The sequence below is a fragment of the Bos grunniens genome, chromosome 13 (genome assembly GCF_055505025.1).
Source record: "Bos grunniens cultivar Pamir isolate PY7600 chromosome 13, Bosgru_T2T1.0, whole genome shotgun sequence".
NCBI lineage: Eukaryota > Metazoa > Chordata > Mammalia > Artiodactyla > Bovidae > Bos > Bos grunniens.
The window spans coordinates 43465442-43484925 of NC_141177.1; the positions used below are offsets into that span (position 1 = coordinate 43465442).

The 19484-nt window shown below is 43.9% G+C and overlaps 1 protein-coding gene across 19 annotated transcripts in view; it reads left to right on the forward strand.

The window, feature by feature from the left end:
• RALGAPA2 (Ral GTPase activating protein catalytic subunit alpha 2) overlaps positions 1-19484 on the forward strand; it is a 280383-nt gene that overhangs the window by 101368 nt on the left and 159531 nt on the right. For all 19 annotated transcript variants that reach the window (XR_015139448.1, XR_015139449.1, XM_086333702.1 and 16 more), the window contains 4 exons: positions 7077-7205; positions 8895-8992; positions 14242-14332; positions 15561-15737. Coding sequence is in view for 17 of the 19 variants with exons in the window: in XM_086333702.1 (XP_086189828.1) it covers positions 7077-7205; positions 8895-8992; positions 14242-14332; positions 15561-15737 (495 nt within the window). In the remaining 2 variants the exon portion in view is untranslated. The remainder of the gene's footprint in view (positions 1-7076; positions 7206-8894; positions 8993-14241; positions 14333-15560; positions 15738-19484) is intronic.

Genomic DNA, 19484 nt, shown 5'->3' on the forward strand with positions numbered 1-19484 from the left:
ACATTTAGCAGTGTCTGGTGACTTTGGTAGTCATCAAGCCAGGGTCCTGCTCCCTGTGTCCAGGAAATGGATGCCGCTAACCATCTTACAATGGACAAGGCTGCTGCAGAGAGCCGTCTGACCCAAAATATCAATGGTACTGAGGCTTGAGAGATCTCGATTTAGGGTGGAATGAAGCAGGCCGTGCTTGGTCTATGTTTCTGTGCCTTCACCATCCTCCTCCTGGTTTTAGGGCGAAAAGGACCTAGTGGTACAGTGACTTTGAGGATGATTTGCTGATGTTTCATCTGCAAACCACAGTTTGCAAGCTCTTCCCTCGTCTGATGCCATGTCTGCTGTACTAGTAAAGTGATCCACGGTCCTGGGTGACTGTTGTATTAAAGGCCTGGGCCCAGAAACGACGTGTGTCAGTCCTCAGTAGGAGATTTTATGTCCCCCGTGGGTTGGCCCATGAGAGGATTAAATGTGTGCTCCATTTTAAACTCTGGTGCTGGCTTATCTTGCTAACCTGTTGCTAAATACAGATATAGTCGGCTAGGCATACATCCGTGTGTGCATAATACACAGACACTTTTTTATGTTTGGCTGTGCTGGGTCTTCATTGCTGTACTCAGGCTTTCTCCTGCAGCGAGCAGGGGCTCCTCTTCACTTGCAGTGTGAGGGCTTCTCATTGGGAGGCTTCCCTTGTTGTTCCTGTGTTCCCTGCACTGGCAGGCAGATTCCCAACCACTGGACCACCGGGGAAGTCCTACAGACACTTTTAAAGTTGCCCCTCTTTACTATAGATGACAATCGGCTAACTTTGTGTTCTTTTAGGTTAACGTTTCTTGGTTTTGTTTCTTGTCTCACCAACATGTGTTTTAATAATATAACCAGTAGACAATTTCTTACCTTCATCCACTCTGATGTCTTATTCTGATCCCTTTGGGATGCCTTATTTGATCACAGCAGAATTCTGGGACAGTCACGACCACCTGTATCCTGTTAATTCGTATGAATAGCTGCATAAAAGAACACGTTGAGGGTGAAACTGGCAGTTTCAGTGACTTCCTTTTTTTATTCTCTTCGATGGAAACAGTTCTTTCCAGCTGTTTTGCACTTTTAACTGCTTTTATGTTCAGACATTTATCAATCTGTAGCACAGGCCATGCAGATGGTAGGCTTTATGTTTCTTTGGAGAATATTATAATGGTTGTAATTAGAGGGTCATGATCTTCTTTTGTTCCAAAGGAGGCTTAATGGGGCCTGATTGAAAGCCTCACTTTGCTGCCCCTGCATCTGGCTTTATGGCTTCCAGGTAGCCGGGTTGTCGGGACGTGCTTATGAACAGGGTCCCCAGCGTCCTTGTGGGACACGTCAAGATGTTGAATTGATTTATGTCTCTTGTGCTTTTTATAGGGTCAAGTTGGTTTGTGGCCAGTGTTTTAGAAGTTAGGAAACTACATGATTAATTTTGCTTGTGCAACCTCATATGAGGAGTAAACAGAACCCGAAATTTTGGTAATTGAAGAATGAGTCTCAGTCTGTTTAGTAAGATGGATTAAGGAAGCCTCAAATTAGAGAGTGAATGAAATGTCTTTGAAAAGTAGTCAGACGTTTGGGGTAAATTGAAGTTTCTGAAGAGTTTGCACACTTAATTTAATCACACTAACTCTTCTTTCAATGGGGAAAAATGAAATCAGCCTTTATTTGATCATTTTTTAGTGCTTTGAATGAGCTTTAGAAAGTGGTGATTTAGTAATGGGCATTGCGTAATGTAGCCTCTCAAGAAGCTAAAAAGTTGGTGCTTTTAGAGTTTGGGTTACTAGGTTAGCCCTGCTTGAGAGAATGTGCGTAATCTGGTGATTCTGAGATAGGATTCAGTGCTTTGAAGTGATTTGAATGGTGTAATATTCAAAACAGAGACTGCATTAGACCTCCCAGCATTTATAATGTCCTTTTTATGTAACTTAGACTGTCCTATTTCTGTTTTGCACATCAGATAATCCTCTACCTTGATATTTGCCTATCAGTGTTGTTATTTAATGACTAAGTCATGTCCAACTCTTTGCAATCCCATGGACTACAGCTCACCAGGCTTCCTTGTCCTTCACTATCTCTCAAAGTTTGCTCAAACTTCGTGTCCATTGAGTCAGTGATGCTGTTTAACCATCTTATCCTCTCCTGCCCCCTTCTCCTCCTGTCCTCAATCTTTCCCAGCATCAGGGTTTTTCTAGTGAGTCAGCTCTTCACATCAGGTGGCCAAAGTATTGGAGTTTCAGCTTCAGCATCAGTCCTTCCAGTGAGTATTCAGGGTTGATTTCCTTTAGGATGGACTGGTTTGATATCCTTGCAGTCCAAGGGACTCTCGAGTCATCTCAAACACCACAGTTCAAAAGCATCAATTCCTCAGTGCTCAGCATACTTTATGGTCCACCTCTCACATCCATACATGACTACTGGGAAAACCATAGCTTTGACTATATGGACCTTTGCTGGCAAAGTGATGTTTCTGCTTTTAAATATGCTGTCTAGATTTGTCATAGCTTTTCTTCTAAGGAGCAAGCATCTTTTACTTTCATGGCTGCAGTCACCATCCACAGTGATTTTGAAGCCCAAGATAATACAATCTGCCACTGTTTCCATTTTTTCTCCTTCTACTTGCCATGAAGTGATGGGATCCGATGCCATGATATTCGTTTTATGAATGTTGAGTTTCAGCAGTAGTAGTAGTGTTAGTTACTCAATCATGTCTGACACTTTGTGACCCCATGGTATCAATGTTCAGTTCAGTTCAGTCACTCAGTCGTGTCCGACTCTTTGCCATCCCATGAATTGCAGCACACCAGGCCTCCTTGTCCATCACCAACTCCCGGAGTTCACTCAAACTCATGTGCATCGAGTTGGTGATGCCATCCAGCCATCTCAGCCTCTGTTGTCCCCTCCTCCTCCTGCCCCCAATCCCTCCCAGCGTCAGGGTCTTTTCCAATGAGTCAACTCTTTGCATGAGGTGGCCAGAGTATTGGAGTTTCAGCATCAGTCCTTCCAATGAACACCCAGGACTGATCTCCTTTAGGATGGACTGGTTGGACCTCCTTGCAGTCCAAGGGACTCTCAAGAGTCTTCTCCAACACCACAGTTCAAAAGCATCAATTCTTTGGCGCTCAGCTTTCTTCATAGTCCAACTCTCACATTCAAACATGACCACTGGAAAAACCATAGCCTTGACTAGATGGACCTTTGTTGGCAAAGTAATATCTCTGCTTTTTAATTATGCTATCTAGGTTGGTCATAACTTTCCTCCACTGTTTCCCCATCTATTTGCCGTGAAGTGATGGGACCAGATGCCGTGATCTTAGTTTTCGGTATCAATGTTAAATGGTTTTAGTTTGTTAGAAAAGAGCAGTTGCTACATCTGACCCTGGAGAAGAGCGACAGCCTTAACCGAAATAAAAAGCCATTAGGGGGAGCTCAAGAACTGTTTTAAAAAGAAAGAAAAAAAGTACCAAGAAAATGTTTCTGGTAGTCATTTGTTCATCTGTACAGAACAAATATTAAGTATAGACAATGGCACCCCACTCCAGCACTCTTGCCTGGAAAGTCCCATGGACAGAGAAGCCTGGTGGGCTGCAGTCCATGGGGTCGCTAGGAGTAGGACACGACTGAGCGACTTCACTTTCACTGTTCACTTTCATGCATTGGAGAAGGAAATGGCAACCCACTCCAGTGTTCTTGCCTGGAGGATCCCAGAGATGGCGGAGCCTGGTGGGCTGCCGTCTATGTGGTCGCACAGAGTCGGACACGACTGAAGCGACTTAGCTTAGCTTAGCATAGCATAGAACAAAATATGAGAAAAGGCCCGAAAATGTACAGTTCCAAATCGGGAAATTGGGTTTAACTTGCGAGATAAAGAGAATTTGCGTGCTTTTTTTTTTCCCTTCACCCTCTTTCATGTGACAGCCGAGTCCAGGAGTAGCTCAGGGCACCCGCCCCACAGCCTGGCAGTTCCTGTGACCGGGATTCGCCCTCCACCCTCCCCCTCTTCACAGGTCTCCTATCCCACCTGTTCCCGTGGTTTCTGTATGCTTGGCTGTCCTTCACCTAAGAAGGCTTGATCAGCCTTTTACAAAAGCAGAGCCTTAAAGCCACATCAGGCCAGCCTATTGGGAAGGCAGAACAGCTGGCCCTGCAGGCTCTTTATCCGTCTGTTGTCTGAGGACTGGTGGAAGCCGTAGTCAAGGCTGGGCTTCATCCCACCAGATGGTGATATTCTGTATCCTGAAAAAGATGCTGCCAGCGTTGGCCCAGTCCTTATTTGTTTCTGCTCAGAGCCCAGAAACCAACATCTACCAGCTCTTGGCATCACGTTCAAGGGAATAAAGCCCACTCTTCCCACTGTCTATAAAGACTGGCATGTGCCAATTGTTTCTGATAGAAGCAGGCAGCTCTTGGGCTCCCTCTGCTGACACTGGATTTACAAGTAGGTTCATTAACAAATAGAAGCCCTTCTCAGAAGGTGTCAGTGTCTTGCATAATTAGAACGAACAAGGAAAGAAAACAGTGGGAAGGACAGCTGGTGGTGTCATCTGGCTTCCTCTGCCTGATACTGAGGAGTCTGAGAGCAGAGCTGTAGGGGGCCTGGTCTGTCTCTGGGATGCTGGATGGAGCATGGTGTTTATGGATGTCTCATGTTTCTTGTAGGGAAGTGAACAGCTCTTGGCTCTTCAGGATCAGAGAAGGGCAGAGACAACGTGGAAAGACGAGGCTGTGGTGGATCTGTCTGCTCTTTCTACCCTGCCTTCCTTTGCTTGTTCCCTGAGTCCAGCTTCTTGACAGTATCTGGATTTAGACCATGGCCCTGCTTCCCTGGTAGCTCAGACGGTAAAGAATCTGCCTACAGTGCAGGAGACCCGGGTTTAATCCCTGGGTTGGAAAGATTCCCTGAAGAAGGGAATGGCAACCCACTCCAGTTTTCTTGCCTGGAGAATTCCATTGACAGACCATGGGATCGAAAAGTGAGCGACTCACACTTTTACTTTCACACCTGGACTTTGGCTTTGAGGTCTGGTAACTTGTATCCATGTACTTAAAAATAGAGTTTTTGTGTGGATAGTAAAAATAAAGCGACAGCCCTTCAGTGAAATCCTCTATTATATTTAGAATTTTCCTACATACAGCTCTTGGTTGGGGTGAACCAGTCCTTTGGCTTGTGGCTCTGGTTGAAGGTTACACAGAAGAGGACACCTTGGCTGCATTTCAGGGGATGAATCGGGTGACCCGTCCAGGGAGGACAGTACAGGCTGAGTTTTGATCACTCCCTTCTTAGAAGGACTGATTGTTGTTGTTCAGTCGCTCAGTCATGTCCAACTCTGTGACCCCGTGGACTGCAGCACACCAGGCTTCCCTGTCCTTCACCGTCTCCCAAAGTTTGCTCAGACTCATGTCCACTGAGTCACCATCTCATCCTCTGCTGCCCTCTTCTCCTCCTGCCCTCAATCTTTCCCAGCATCAGGGGCTTTAACAATGAGTCTTTTCTTCACATCAGGTGGAAGTATTGGAGCTTCAGCTTCAGCATCAGTGCTTCCAATGAACAGTCAGGGTTGATTTCCGTTAGGATACTGGTTTGATCTCCTTGCTGTCCAAGAGACTCTCAAGAGTCTTCTCCGACACCACCGTTTAAAAGCATCAATTCTTCGGCGCTCAGCCTTCTTTATGGTCCAACTCACATCTGTCCATGACTACTGGAAAACCATAGATTTGACTAGTTAGACTTTTGTTGGCAAAGTGATGTCTTTGCTGTCTGGGTTCGTCATAGTTTGTCAGAAGGACTGAAACTGTGACTAATGAAAATTTGGAGAAAACATGATCCTAGGGTTATGGATGTAGAGTTCCGAGGCTGCACAAAGGAGGATGAAGTCTGGAGGGGAAGCAGCGGTGGGGTCACAGGCTGGACCACATGGCAAGTCCTGCAGGAGGGGAGCCTGGGCAGCATGGTGGGGGGTGGAGGTCAACCCAGGGGTGGGGGGAGCAGCAGGATCAGGTGGGCTGGGCCTGCTCGAGACTGAAGAGCACAAGGACTCCTAGTGGGGGTCAAGCCTCTGGGGTGATATCAAGGGGCCCTTGTTCACCGTGAGGAGCGTGAGCTTGAGTGGACAGTGATAGGGGCCTCGGATGTCCACAGCAGGGGTGGTACTGTTAGATCTCAGTTGTAGGCGGGCTTCCTGAGGCCATGGGGAGGAGGGCAGGGAGGAGGCTGCTAAGGATAAAGCCGGAGGTCAGGGATTATGTCACCTTGGAGCCTCCATGCTGCAGACAGGAGGTGGGGTGACCCTTCCAGCGCCTTGCGTTGTCTTGGGAGATTAAAATGAACCATGACATTTAGAAATGAGCTAGGAGGGACTTCTCTAGGGGAACATGGTTTATCTTGATCCTAGCTGGGATCACCCAGTGGTCAGTACTCAGCTGTGGTTTTCTATTTTATGATGTACATTTATCGATTCTCTAAAAATACCAGTGGATCGTTTTTGTACCTGAGTGATAAATTCACGCTTGCATTTGGTGATGTCATTAAATAATTGCAGTATTTTACGTTGGACAGTTGTATAGTTATCTGTTAAAAGAAATGATAAAGTTAAAATTCCCGCTTTCTTTCATCTTCCTTCCGGGTGTGGTGTGTGTGTGCGAGTGCATGCGTGTGTGTGTGTATGTGATATTCTGCTCTCTCAAGTGGAAATGCCCTGTCCCTGAATCTCCTGGCTCCCCCTCCCCTGGGCATGCCTGTCCCTAAAGCTCCTATGACTTACAGTTGTCAACCATTCTGCTTGCGCTTTCTGTTTTTTTGTTTTTTGTTTTTTTTTTTTTACTTCTTCACTTTGAATTAAAACACTTTGTAGAACTTAGAAGGCAAATGTACCCTTGGAGTGAAGTAGAACTTCTAACAAGCATAGAAAACTTTATTGTGAAAGCCACTAATCCTACTGCACAATTTTTGTGGGGAAAAAGTATCTAAAACGACATTTTGTAGAGTCAGTGAAGTAGTGAATTATTTTAAAATGTTTTGAAATCCATCCCTGTGTGTTCTGTGTTAATGCCCACAGAAGTGGAAGAATACCTGCAGCCAGAAAACACACCTGCCACCGAATCTGGGCCCCTGGGGCAGCAGCCGATGGTTCGGAGCGGCAGCAGCCCTGAGGTCACCGAGCCGCTGTGTCCTGAGCCCCCCCCAGGTATCAGCATCTTACGCACGCAAGACCCTAGCTTCTGTCTGGGGAGAGGCTGCGTGTCGTGGGGCTTTCTACTTTAATCCTAGTTCTGTTTATTTCAAGGGAATTTACTTTAGAGTTTGATTGCAAGGATGTGATTTCTTGAATCACATGAAATATTTTCACTACTTATTTTTATCTAATTATCTGAATTGTGTGTGTGTGTGTGTGTCCTTTTTTCAAGTGTAGCGTGTTTGAGGACTAAAAAGAAATCCAGAGTGGCTGGAGGAGGTGGGAGGAAGAGGATGTTCACCCCAGGCGAGGAACGGCAGCAGGTTAGGGCAGAGGCCAGGAGGAGAGGGGTCATGGGGTGAGGGATGAGAGGTGGATGGCTGACCAGACTTGTGAAGCTTATTAGCAGCATGTAGATCTGCCGAGGTTGAAAAATGATAACTTGTATTATTAGCGTTATGGGCTTCCCTGGTGGCTAAGCGGTAAAGAATCTGCCTGCAATGCAGGAGACCCAGGTTCAATCCCTGGGTCGGGAAGATCCCTTGGAGGAGGAAATGGTGACCCACTCCAGTATTCTTGCCTGGGAAATCCCATGGACAGAGGAGCCTTGCAGGCTACAGTCCATAGGGTTGCAGAGTCGGACACAACTGAGCGACTGAGCAGGCATGCACACCAACTAGCATTAATCCACACAGTTTCTCCAGCAGCTTTCAGCAGCAACCAGGGTGAAAGGTGGCAAGGCAGGTGGTTAGACCTGTGAGCTTTGACAAATGTGTTTTACAGTGAAAATGCATGTTTAAGTGTGTCTGGTGACAGTGAGCATACGTACTTAGTTTCATGAGTTAGGTAATCAACCAAGCCGTCCTGTAGGCCTGTGTCAGGGTCATGCCATCCTCGTCAAATGAGCAGGGTATAGCCCCTCTTAGAAATTCTCTCGGAAGAAAAATAATAAATATACAATAAAGACAACTTGAGAAATGTGTTACCTGGAAGATTTTCTGTTCTCCACAAGTTTTTGTGTAAGATTGTTGTGATCTTTTTCCCTTGAATATTTGGTGGAATCCATCAGTTGCCTCGAGTTTTCTTGTCGGAAGATTTTAAAGTACTATTCAGATTTTTAAATCATTCTAAGACTTCATATTTTCCTTTTCTTGTTTTAATTTGCATAAATTTTGTGGTTTTTTTTCCCTAGGAATTTGTTCATTTATTTTTTAAAGAAGATTTATTGGCCCCAGACTACACATAGAATCTGATCTTTTTAATTAACGGTGGCAGGCTCGGTGGAGATATCCCATTCTCTGTTACAGACAGTGGTTGTCAGTTACTTCTCTTACTAGCAATGCTGAGCCACCTCATGCTCCCTTCCCCATTCCCTTCCTCCCTTCCCCAGCCTGGCTGACTCAGGCAGCTCTTGGCTGAGACCCCTTCTCCAAGGCCCCCAGACAGGCCTTATTGCTCCCCCTCCCCTCACCATGTGTAACATTAACACTCGACAGTAAAGTTCTCTGTTCATCAGAGACCAGGTCTGTGGGGCAGTCGTGATCCATAGGCTGCTCACGTGCTGGGCCCTGCACTCTTGTTTTTACATGTCTTAAAATATCTAAATTTAATCATTGCCTGTGTATAAACATCTTTTCCCAGTTTTACCATCTGAAATATTTCTTTTGTTGATTTCCCCCTTTCCCACCCCCAACTCTCTAGGCCAAAAGCTAGAAAATGCACAGAACGTGAGTTCTTCAGAGCCCAGACTTGCTCAGGAGAGCAAAGGACATGAGAAGAAAGAGCATGAAGGAATAACAGTAAGATCTTTTCAGAATACACACGTGTGTCATTAAAAATAAACGTACCGACCACTGGCACGATACGCACATTTACTAGTGGCCGTGACACTATCTTTTAAAGTTTTTTTCCACTTAGATGTGTTTTAGGGCCAGGTGACCTTGAGACGTTTGAAAGATTTGCTCACTTTCTATGTAAAATTATAGTCACATTACAAAAATAGAACGCAGTAAGCATGAAAACAGAATTTCGCACCTGGTCTGTATGTGCACTTTCTCTTTTTAAGGACATCCTTGCCTGTCAAGCAGATGCTCAGACTCCCTATTCCTGGTATCACTGTAGGTTGTAGCCTTCATCTGACCCGAGTTCACAGATAAATGAGATGTTATGGTTTCTTTCTTTTTAAAAAAACGTAAAATGGCATTTATAGGTTTCTTAAAACACAAATAAAAAGTTTAAAGAAGAAAATTAAAAAGTAGCCCTAACTCATTCATGCAGATAATTCCTATTTATTCATTAAAAAAAAAAAAAAAAAACGTAGTATCTATGAATAGAACACTCAGACATCCCAGAAAGGTACAAAATACACACAGAAAGTCACTCCCTACTCTTCCCTGCCTGGAAGATATGAGTGTTCCTCGGTTCTTTTTTAACGGGCATATACCAGCTTTATACGTACATTCCATTTGTATGTATATTCTGAGTGTGTATTTCAACAGTCAGATAAACACCCAGAGACTCACCGCCGGCACAGAAACCAGAGCATCTTCATAGCTGTTGCTGTGCCTTGTGGGCATCGTCTTGGTCCCTCAGAGAACAGCTCTGTGCTGGCTCTGTGTCGATTGTGTCTTTGCTTTCCTTTGTAGTTTTGCTTGAAATGTATGTCCCTCTAAACAATGCATCCTTTAGTTTCCCTCATTTTTAAGCTTTATAAAGGCGGTATGATTACTTTGTTCACTCATTACCATGTATTTACATGGTGGCACGCTGCCCTAGCTCATTGCTTTCTCTGCTGTTTGATATTCCACCGTGAGTACACCACAGTTCACTTTTCCACTCTCTTGTTAACGTTTAGCTTGTCTCCCCCCCCTTTTTTTTAATGAGAAATGAAGCTGTGCACATTCTTGTATGTGTTTCAAGATCTACCTGTAAGATTTTCTCAACGGTGTTGTCTTAGAGTGGAACTGATGAGTCCCAGGGAAAAAGGACGCTCTTTTTTACAAGAGAATGTGTCTTTCTCCAGAGTGGTTGTACCACTTCTGTTTTGGCCAGCAGTGTGTAAAAAGTTTCTGTTCATCCACATTCCTGCCAACACTTACTGCTGTCAGATTTAAAATCTTGGGAGTCGAGTGGCTGAAATGGGATCTCATTTTGTTTTGCATTTCTTAAGTTGCCGATAAAGTCTTTGCTTATGTTGATTGGCCATATGTGTTTCATCTGTGGAGTGCCTACTGATGTCTTTTCCATTTTCCTGTTGATGTGTCTTTGTTACTTGTACCGATTCTTCATGTAGTCTGAATACGGATCCTGTATTGGTTATGTTTCTGGTGAATTTCTTCTTCCAATGTGTGGCTTATATTTTCACATTCTCTATGTTGTCTTTTGATGAATAGAAGCTCTTAATTTTGATATTCTTGATTATCGTTTTTTGTTATTAAATTTTATGAAAATTAAAAAAAATGCATTTCTGTGTTTGCTTTTGGCTGTGCTGGATCTTTGTTGTTGTGTAGGCTTTTATCTAGTTATGGTGGGGGGTGGGGGCTACTCTGTACTTGCAGTGCACAGGCTTCTCACTGCGGTGGCTTCTCTTATTCCAGAGGACCGGTTCTAGGGCACATGGACTTAGTAATTGTGGTCCATGGGCTTAGTTGCTCTGCAGCATGTTGGATCTTCCTGGTTCAGGGGTCCAACCCATTTCTTCTGCATTAGCAGGCAGATTCTTCATGACTGAGCCACCAGGGAAGCCCTGAAAAATTTAAAATATCAACTTGAAAGGGATAAGAATATTTGCCTTATGTTTATAAATGTTTCAGTTTTGTGCTTTATACATTTAACTCTTGCATCTGCCTGGAGCTGATGTTTATGGGATGGCAGTAGGGATCCAATTTCATTTTTTTCCCCTACATGGATAGCCACTTATCCTGGGTCCCCTATACTGAATTCATTTTCCTTTATTGATCTGAAAATGCTACCTGTCTCTCATACTCATAGATACTGCATCCCAGATGTGTGAGGCTTTGTTTTGGTGCTTCTTAAGTCATTGGTTACTTTGTCTGTCTTAATTCAGTAGTTCCACGACTTCCTCCTCACCCCCATCTAATGGAAGCTTTTTTTTCTACTATCTTCTGTCTCTTGTTGTTGCTGTTGAGAGGTCTTCTGTCCATCCTGTTTGTTGTTCCTCACTGTTCTTAATCCTTGTCCTCCAGTTTCACTACAGAATATTTAGGCGCATTTTCTCTTGGTCTGTACAATTTGTCCTATTTTGGATATGCTATATGTGTCAGGCATCTGTGAATAATTGTTCTTCCATCGCTTCTGGAAAATTCTTGGTAATCCGTTCATCAAATATTGCCCATTCTTTGTTCTCTCACCCTTTCCTTCTGGAGTTCTGGGTAGAAATATATTTAGACTTTCTTATTCTGTGTTCTGTATCTCTTAAGCCCTCTTTCATATTTTCCATTCTCCTTGGCTATGTGGGTGCGTTCTGGGTGATTCATTAAATCTTTCATTCAGTTCAATAATTCTCTTCTTATGCATTTATAGTCTGCTGTTTAATGGTCCCATTGAGTTTTTTTGGTTCAACAATTTTATGTTTTGCTTCTGAAAGTTCAGGTTAACACTTTTCAAGTATATCTTGTAATCTCTCATGATCTCTTATAGTTTGTGCATTTTTTTGTGATTCCCACCTTTTATTCCTTTAAACTAGTCACAGATTACAGTTCTGAATTCTTTATCTGATTATCTGAAATCCTTGAGGGGTGGGTGGGGAATCTAAATCTGATGTTTGTTGTTTCTAAGATTTGTGCTTGGTGGGTTTTTAATTTCCTTTGGTGTTTGGTAACTTTTGATTGTGAGTTCCTAGCTGGCTAATCTGAATCTGCAGAAAACCTGGATTTCTGATGTGATGAAGTTTCACAAAACAGGGAGTGCTACTTTAATTTGGGACTCTGGTTCCTTTTGCCACTGGCAGTGGTAATATTAGATTAATGCCCAAGGTAGCCCCATTTCACTGCCCTGATTTCCGTGTGCTTTGGGTGGGAGTGGGAAGAGGGGCTGGGTCCCTTGAAGGTTTGTTTTACTTCCTGTAAGCCCCAGATTTTTATGTAGGTTCTATAGTTGGAGGATATTTCATCTTCCAGAGAGTCAGAAGCAGAAGAGCCTATAATCTGCTTTTCAATTAAGGAGATAGCCTGTGTATATTCCATTATCATATTAGAAATATATGCTTCCCAGGTGGCTCAGTGATAAAGAATCTGCCTACAATGCAGTAGACACAGATTCAGTTCCTGGGTCAGGAAGATCCCTGGAGAAGGGTATGGCAACCCTCTCCAGTATTCTCGCCTGGGAAATCCTATGGATAGAGGAGCCTGGTGGGCAACAGTCCATGGGGTTACAAAAGAGTCAGACACAACTGAGCAACTAAACAACAACAACAATATTAGGTACATATCATCCTTCTTTAAAGCTGAGTAGCATTTTTTTACATACTGTTAATCTTCTAAATATTTCATTCATGACCTACTTATGTGTTTTAGCTTAATGATTATTCTGTCCTTTAATTTTACATCTTAGTCCCTCCTTTTCATGTGTTTGCTTATTTAGTATTCATTCCTTTAGTTGGCTTATTGAATCCTGTGATTTTTGTACACTCTAAGCTGGAGAGCCTTAAATATACTATCTTCATTTCTGGCTCTGTTCTCCATCTTGCCAGTCATGGATTTTTGTTGCACACTTATGGTACATTCTCTTTATATATTCAGCCCAAAAATGGATATTAAAATATCAGAAACTTTCTCAAATTCCTCCGTCCATTGTCCATCCATCTGCCTTTCCTCCCTACCTCCCTTCCTTCTTTTGTCACCGTCTTTCTCATGGTCCCCTAGATTCATATCCTTATGTAATTTAAGTTCCATTCCCATGGACAACACTTATATAAGCTCTTATCTGTCATTCTGCAGCATTTTTAAAATTTATCTTTTTTTCTCCTTTTCTATCATCAAAAGCCTTATTTGCTCATTCCTGAATTACCATCATAATTCCATAGCAACTTTCTTCTTAACTCTATTCCACGGATAGTAAATCAACTTAACCATTTTGATTATGTTTTTAATCACAATCAGCTACTGTCTGGAACATATGGTTGCTCATTTTGTCAATACTGGGTTGAAATTCCTAAGCCTGATGTTGGAGGCGCCCTGGCAGGTGTGCTGCTTGTAGAAGGTGGTCATGTTTCCTTCTTACCGTTTCCCTCTCCACCTGACTGCCCTGCATGGCCTGCTGTAATCGGCTTCTTTTCCTGCACGTAGAACTTGCTGATTTCTCAGTGCTTCCTGCCCTGAGCCCCTTCCTGCCTACTCTCTACCACCTCATGTCTGTAGCCTTGTTGAGCAGCTCTCCTGTCACTGTGAGCCGATCAAGGTAACACTTTCTTCTGCATACCTTTTAGAGAGAGTTGACTTGCATATTTTGCTAATGTACATTGTGATCATTTTGTGTAATTTGTGTATGTTTTGTCTTCCCACACCGGTTATGTAAAATGTAGGGTGCAGATTGCCTCCCAGTGTTCTAGTCCCATGTTTAACCCACGGTCCAGTGCTGAGCAGTGCTCAGGGAAGCCTGCTGCACCTGTAACAAGGGAGGCATTGAATGGGTCTGGGTGGGGTTTACGCCCTCCCTGCCAACATGCTGGTGACTTATACCTCCTGGAGGATGATATCCATTATGCATGTGTACCCAAGCAGAGGTACAAATAGAACCTCAACATAAATGATTTCCATGTAACTTAGCATCCCTCCTCCATAGACCATGTTAATTGGATGCCAACTGATAAAGCAGAAGCCTTAAATTTCAGATCTTGGGTAATTTATAACTTGGTCACAGTAATTAGTGAACCCATATCCTTCCAGTGAAGAACGTCATTCAGTTTTTTGTTACTATTCTTACTGTTTGTTTGTTTCTTTTTCTTTAGACATATGGACTAGAAACTTAACAGTCTTGTAAAAATTAAAAACTTTTCTGTAACCAGCGCAATCTTTCTTTCTGTCTGAAGATCTTAGTTCGAAGAAGCAGCAGCCCCATTGAACTGGATTTGAAAGATGACTCACAGCAGATGCAAGGAAAATGTAGGGAGAGACAGAAGAGTAAGTACCAGGAGATGTGGTCTGTGTTCCTCCAGCTTCAACATGGATAGACTTTGTTTCCTTTTGACCTTCTAACTCAAATGATATCATCTGAAGACACAATGTTGCGATACAGGACATTTTTATTCCTGGAATCCCAGGATAGATGGGTGGTTAGTACCAGTCAAACATTAAACATTACCCAGTTACCTTCGAGAATTGTCTTTCCAGCCCTGGGTCTCCAGGTGAAAAGCACAATGAAGGCTGATGGCTGGTGAGGAGACAGGCCCAGAAGGAAGAATGGTCTTCCTTTTGGACGTTCCCCCAGGTTCGGAACACAAAGCTTCTGCAGTACCTTAACATCAGTGGTATAAGTATTTAAAATTTGACTGGGATGCTGAGATTTACCATTAGGTACTGTAATATGCGGCCCTAATACTCTGCTTCCCTGAGGTCCTCTGTCATGCCCCCTCCTTCTTGGTCGTTCCTGGTGGAGGGCAGAGCAGGAACTCTCAGGCTCCACCTTCTGGAGTCCCGGGACAGGCGAAGTGAGGGACCTCGCAGGTGACTGGGGCAGTTGTCAGTTCTCTGCATGTGAATACCTGATGGTAGATTACAAGCAGCAGGGCTGGGGAACTGTCAGTGGCTGACACAAAGGGCAGCCAGGAGGGCTACAGGCAGAGAGGGTGGGCACCCCGAGTCCGTGTGCACCAGACAGGGGACTTAAGGGGCAGGCTGATAGAAGCGGTTCTGTGTCAGACTGAATAGCCAGATGGGGCTTCATAGCCTTTGACAGCATCACGGTACCATGACATCGGAGCATTTCAGTGCTTAGTGGAGGAGATTCTCTATTGGTGGGATGCCTCATCCCCCAGTGATCCTAGGTGACTCGCCTAGGTTCATGTCTAGACATAGATTCTTCAGCCTGGAAGCATGAACCTGCCTTTGTAGTGGGATCAATTCCCATCCACCTCCTCCAGCCACCTCTGTTTTGTAGTTGAGTAAGTCAGGGTACAAGGTGTGAGGATGTGCTCTTGTGGGTACCAGGGGAACTCAGTTAAGACCTGTGAAGAGTCGGAGCCCATAAAGAGAACTCACATCCACACATGGGAGCTGTGTGTCGTTGACCAGGGGCCCCACGCAGGCCCCTGTCCCCAGGGGCAGCTGCTTAGGTCCTTGTGTGCCGGGACCATGGACATGCTCGTGCCCTGCCCTTGGCCATCTTGGGCTGTGTCTTCCGTCATTCCAGGTGACAGTGTGAGCAGTGACCCCACTCTGGGCTGCAGCACTGAGGCAGAGCTGTCCCTGAGCCACTGGCAGACCTGCGAGGAAGACCCAGATCTGAGCCCGCCTGCAGATACTGTGACCGACGCTGACGCCCGCCACTGGTTACAGCTCCGGCCCACGGATGCTTCAAACTTAACAGGTAAGCGCATCCTTAAGACGAGGCAGCAGCATTCACAGGGTTTCCCAGGTGTGAGGACGCTAGGGCATCCTTTGGCACAGTGATGATGGGGGCCGCCCCCTCCCACATGGGCGTGCCCACCCCAGTCCCCCCACCCCCACTGGTCATAATCAGCGGCGGAGTCTCGGTGTCCTGTGTGCAGAGGGTTCTGAAACAGTGGAAGGACGGGGAGGAAGCCCATCGTGCCCACACTCGCTGTCCAACACGGGAGGAGGTGGCTGATATTTAGGCCAATGCTTTGCCATTCCTGACCAGATTTGCTTTACTCTGAAAACAGAGAAAAGTGATTTCTCCAACTTACATGTGCCACAAATCCAGGAGAAGTTAAAGAATTTGAATACTTACCTATTGCTGCTTTCTTTAACTTTGGTGTGGAATCTTTGATGCATGCAAGATAAGTTGTGACACATGTTATGGACCGGTGAGCCTGCCCCGAGCGTAAGAAGTAGAATAGCTCCCCCACCAGTGAGACCCCCCAACAGGGGGGCCCCCTTCTCAAGTCCTTTCCTTCTCTTGTCATCTCATGTGAATACTGTGACCCTGTCCACAGTGGTTTTTTTTAAATTAAATAATTTATTTTTTGCAATTATTTAAGGTTTCTTGGGGTTTTTAATAACCATTCCCACTTCTTTATAAAGTGTTAACCACAGTATCTGTCTATTCAAACAACATATCATTTAATTTTGGTTTTAAGCTTTTTAAAAATGTCGTCATATTCTGTATTTTTTTTTTTTTTGCAACATTTTTCCCTTGAGTATTCGTAGTTCTAAGATTCATGAATAGGTTACAGAGCCGAACTTTCTGGGATGGCATCCAGGCTCTGCCAAGGAGTTGCTGGGTGGCTTTGAGCCAGGTGGCTTTGACAGAGAGCTGGCTTTGGGCTCTCTGTCCTTTAGTTTCTCTTTACAGTAAAGTGGGGATACTAATAGTCCATGTTATAGAGTTGTTGGAGGAATCAGTGAGTGAGCCTCTACGTCAAGCGCATAGAGCAGATTTAGCTCTTCATATGCACGCACACACGCATGCACGCCCATGCATATACGCATATCGTGTGACCCTGGGAAAGTGAGCCTCTTTCACTTCAGGTTCAGTTCCCTGGCCTGTCACACAGAGGGCACCAAGAGAAGCTGGGTTTTTGTTTTGCTTGGTTTTGGTGAGAAATTGCTGGGAGAGGCCAGTGTTCTGAGGAGCTCAGCATGGGAGGTGCCCACCACGGCCACATCCCTCCTGGCCCACCACGTTCCCAGGTCCATAGACATCCTTGATGAGAACCGCAACAACAAACCACAAAGCGCGTGTTGAGTAAAAAGTGGTATTAAACCACTAAAAATCATTTTAAAATTAGAAATAAAGGCTAAACTTTTAACTTAGCCTTTTTTTTTTTAACTAAGCAAATTGGTTTTCATAAATTACAGTATACATTTTAACCAGTCTCTGTGTTTTGGGAAATTTCTAATAAAGTAGCATAACACCTTCATAAAATTTACATAGAAAAATGGTGTTAGATAAAAATCTTTTATCTATGAGATAGAGAAGACCAAGAAGAATGATCTTAATGTGCACTTAATGTTTATCTTAATTAAGACTGGAAAAACAAACCAGTTAACTGTAACAACTGTGAACAACACATTGCCTTATAATGCTGTATGTGCCATTCTCAACAGACAGTGGACATTTTTGGTCTAAATGTTCACCTCTGCCCATGAAAGAAGCCTTGTAAAGTCAATGAGAAAACAGTTGGCAAAACCAATGTGCTTACTTTTATAACTTATTGGGTAGTAATTGGTGCTTCTCAAATTTGTGATTCTTTCATTATAGAAATGATGAAAATCATTTCTATAATATATATAATGATAATTTCTATAATACATGTAATACAAAATCATTATGTATAGAAAATAAATATAATAATTGTGAATAATAATATCATAAATTTACAAAGGTTTTAACAGTTTACAAAGAACTTTCAGACATCCTTTTTGATTTTTATGGTAAGCAGGTCAGGTTATACAAATTCTGTTTGAGGGGTGGAGAAGCTGAGACCCAGAGAAATCATGTCATCTCACTGGAAAGTAGGCCCCAGCATTGGAACTGGCTTCCAGAATGTTTTGACTCCATTTGCAAAGTTATGCCCACTCCTTTCTTCTACGCTGCTGTTCAAATTACAACTGCCAACCCCATTCAAACTATTTGAGAATTATCGATACACTTATGGAATCAGTGGTTTCTTTGGGTCCAATATTCAGATTATCCAAGGGGAATCATCATCATGGTACTGCCGAAGACTTTAGTACATTTTCAGTAAGCTGAATTTGCCTAAACAAGGACCAGCTTTAATTACTTTTATTGAAGAGAGAGAAAATTGGGTGATTACCTCTTTTGTCTGCCTTCTGGAAGGCTTAGCTCTGATCCCATCTCAGAGTGTGCCTGGTGCGCTCGGTCTAATACACTTGTGTGAGGTAATTTCATATGATGCTCTCTCTGCTGTGATTAACTCCTCCAGATACTCAGCTCTTCTTTGAAATCCTAATATTGAGAATCAGTACACTCAGTTCAATAGTTCATCTTGTCATGTGTGAAAAGGACAAACCGTAATATGATAAGGTTTATGGATTATCACCGTTCTGAATTTAACTTTCTGTTCTTAGGAGAAAAACTTCTTTGTTAAATGAACAAAGCAAACTCATATTACCCTGATCTCTAGGACATGCAAAGCGAGCAATCCAACAATTTGAATGTATCTCCATTTCTCACTGAATAATCCTACCAGTTATTAAATGCTTGGAATAATAAACTGCCTCTAAAATCTTAAATTCCTTTATCATTGGCCAGCTAGCAGTTTAGTTTTGTATTTGCTTTCTTATTTAAATCATTTCATGCTTTCTGGAAATGACAGTTAAATTTATAGTGGACTGCTTCAAAACGTGTCTGGGATTTGTATGGCAAGATATGGAGACATGGAGGTGACTGTCATGAGGAAGAAGATTTTAGAAATAGGCACGGGGACTTCCCTGGTGGTCCAGGGTTTAAGAGTCTGCCTTGCAATGCGGGGGACACAGGTTCGATCCTTGACCTGGGATGATCCCACATGTTGCAGGGCAACTAAGTCTGTGTGCCACAACTACTGAGCCTGTGCTCTGCAACAGTGAGAAGCTGCTGCGATGAGAAGTCCTGTGCACCACAACTAGAGAGGAGCCCCCACTGTGGCTTAACTAGAAAATTTTCATTGTTCCCAATGAAGATCCAGCGCAGCCAAAAATAAATAAGAAATTTTTGAAAAAAGAAATATGGACACAGCATGCCCCATAGGAGGGCACATGGGGGTCGGTCGCCTAGGTTGGTGGGTAAGTAGGAAGAGAGGAAAACATGGGCAACGTCCTTTATCGCCATTTGCACAGGGAAGGGAGGGCAGGGCGGACTAAGCAGACTGGGGGTCAGCTGGTTCAGATCATTTCAGCCGAGTCTGAAGCACAGACACTGGCCCAGGCTGCCAGGTGCCAGACCCTGGAGTGATGAGGGCACCGGGGCATCCCCTTGTTGGTGAGAGCTAGACAGAGGAAGGTGGTTAGGATGCTTGGTTTGGGATTGTGAGGTTTACAGGTGAACGACATACTCCCTGGTGAGTTGTTTGTCATCTCTAGGAATTGTCAGCCCTGGAAATGGCAGCCCCTCCTGGCCAGGGAGGCCCCAGATGCCAGAGTATCAAGA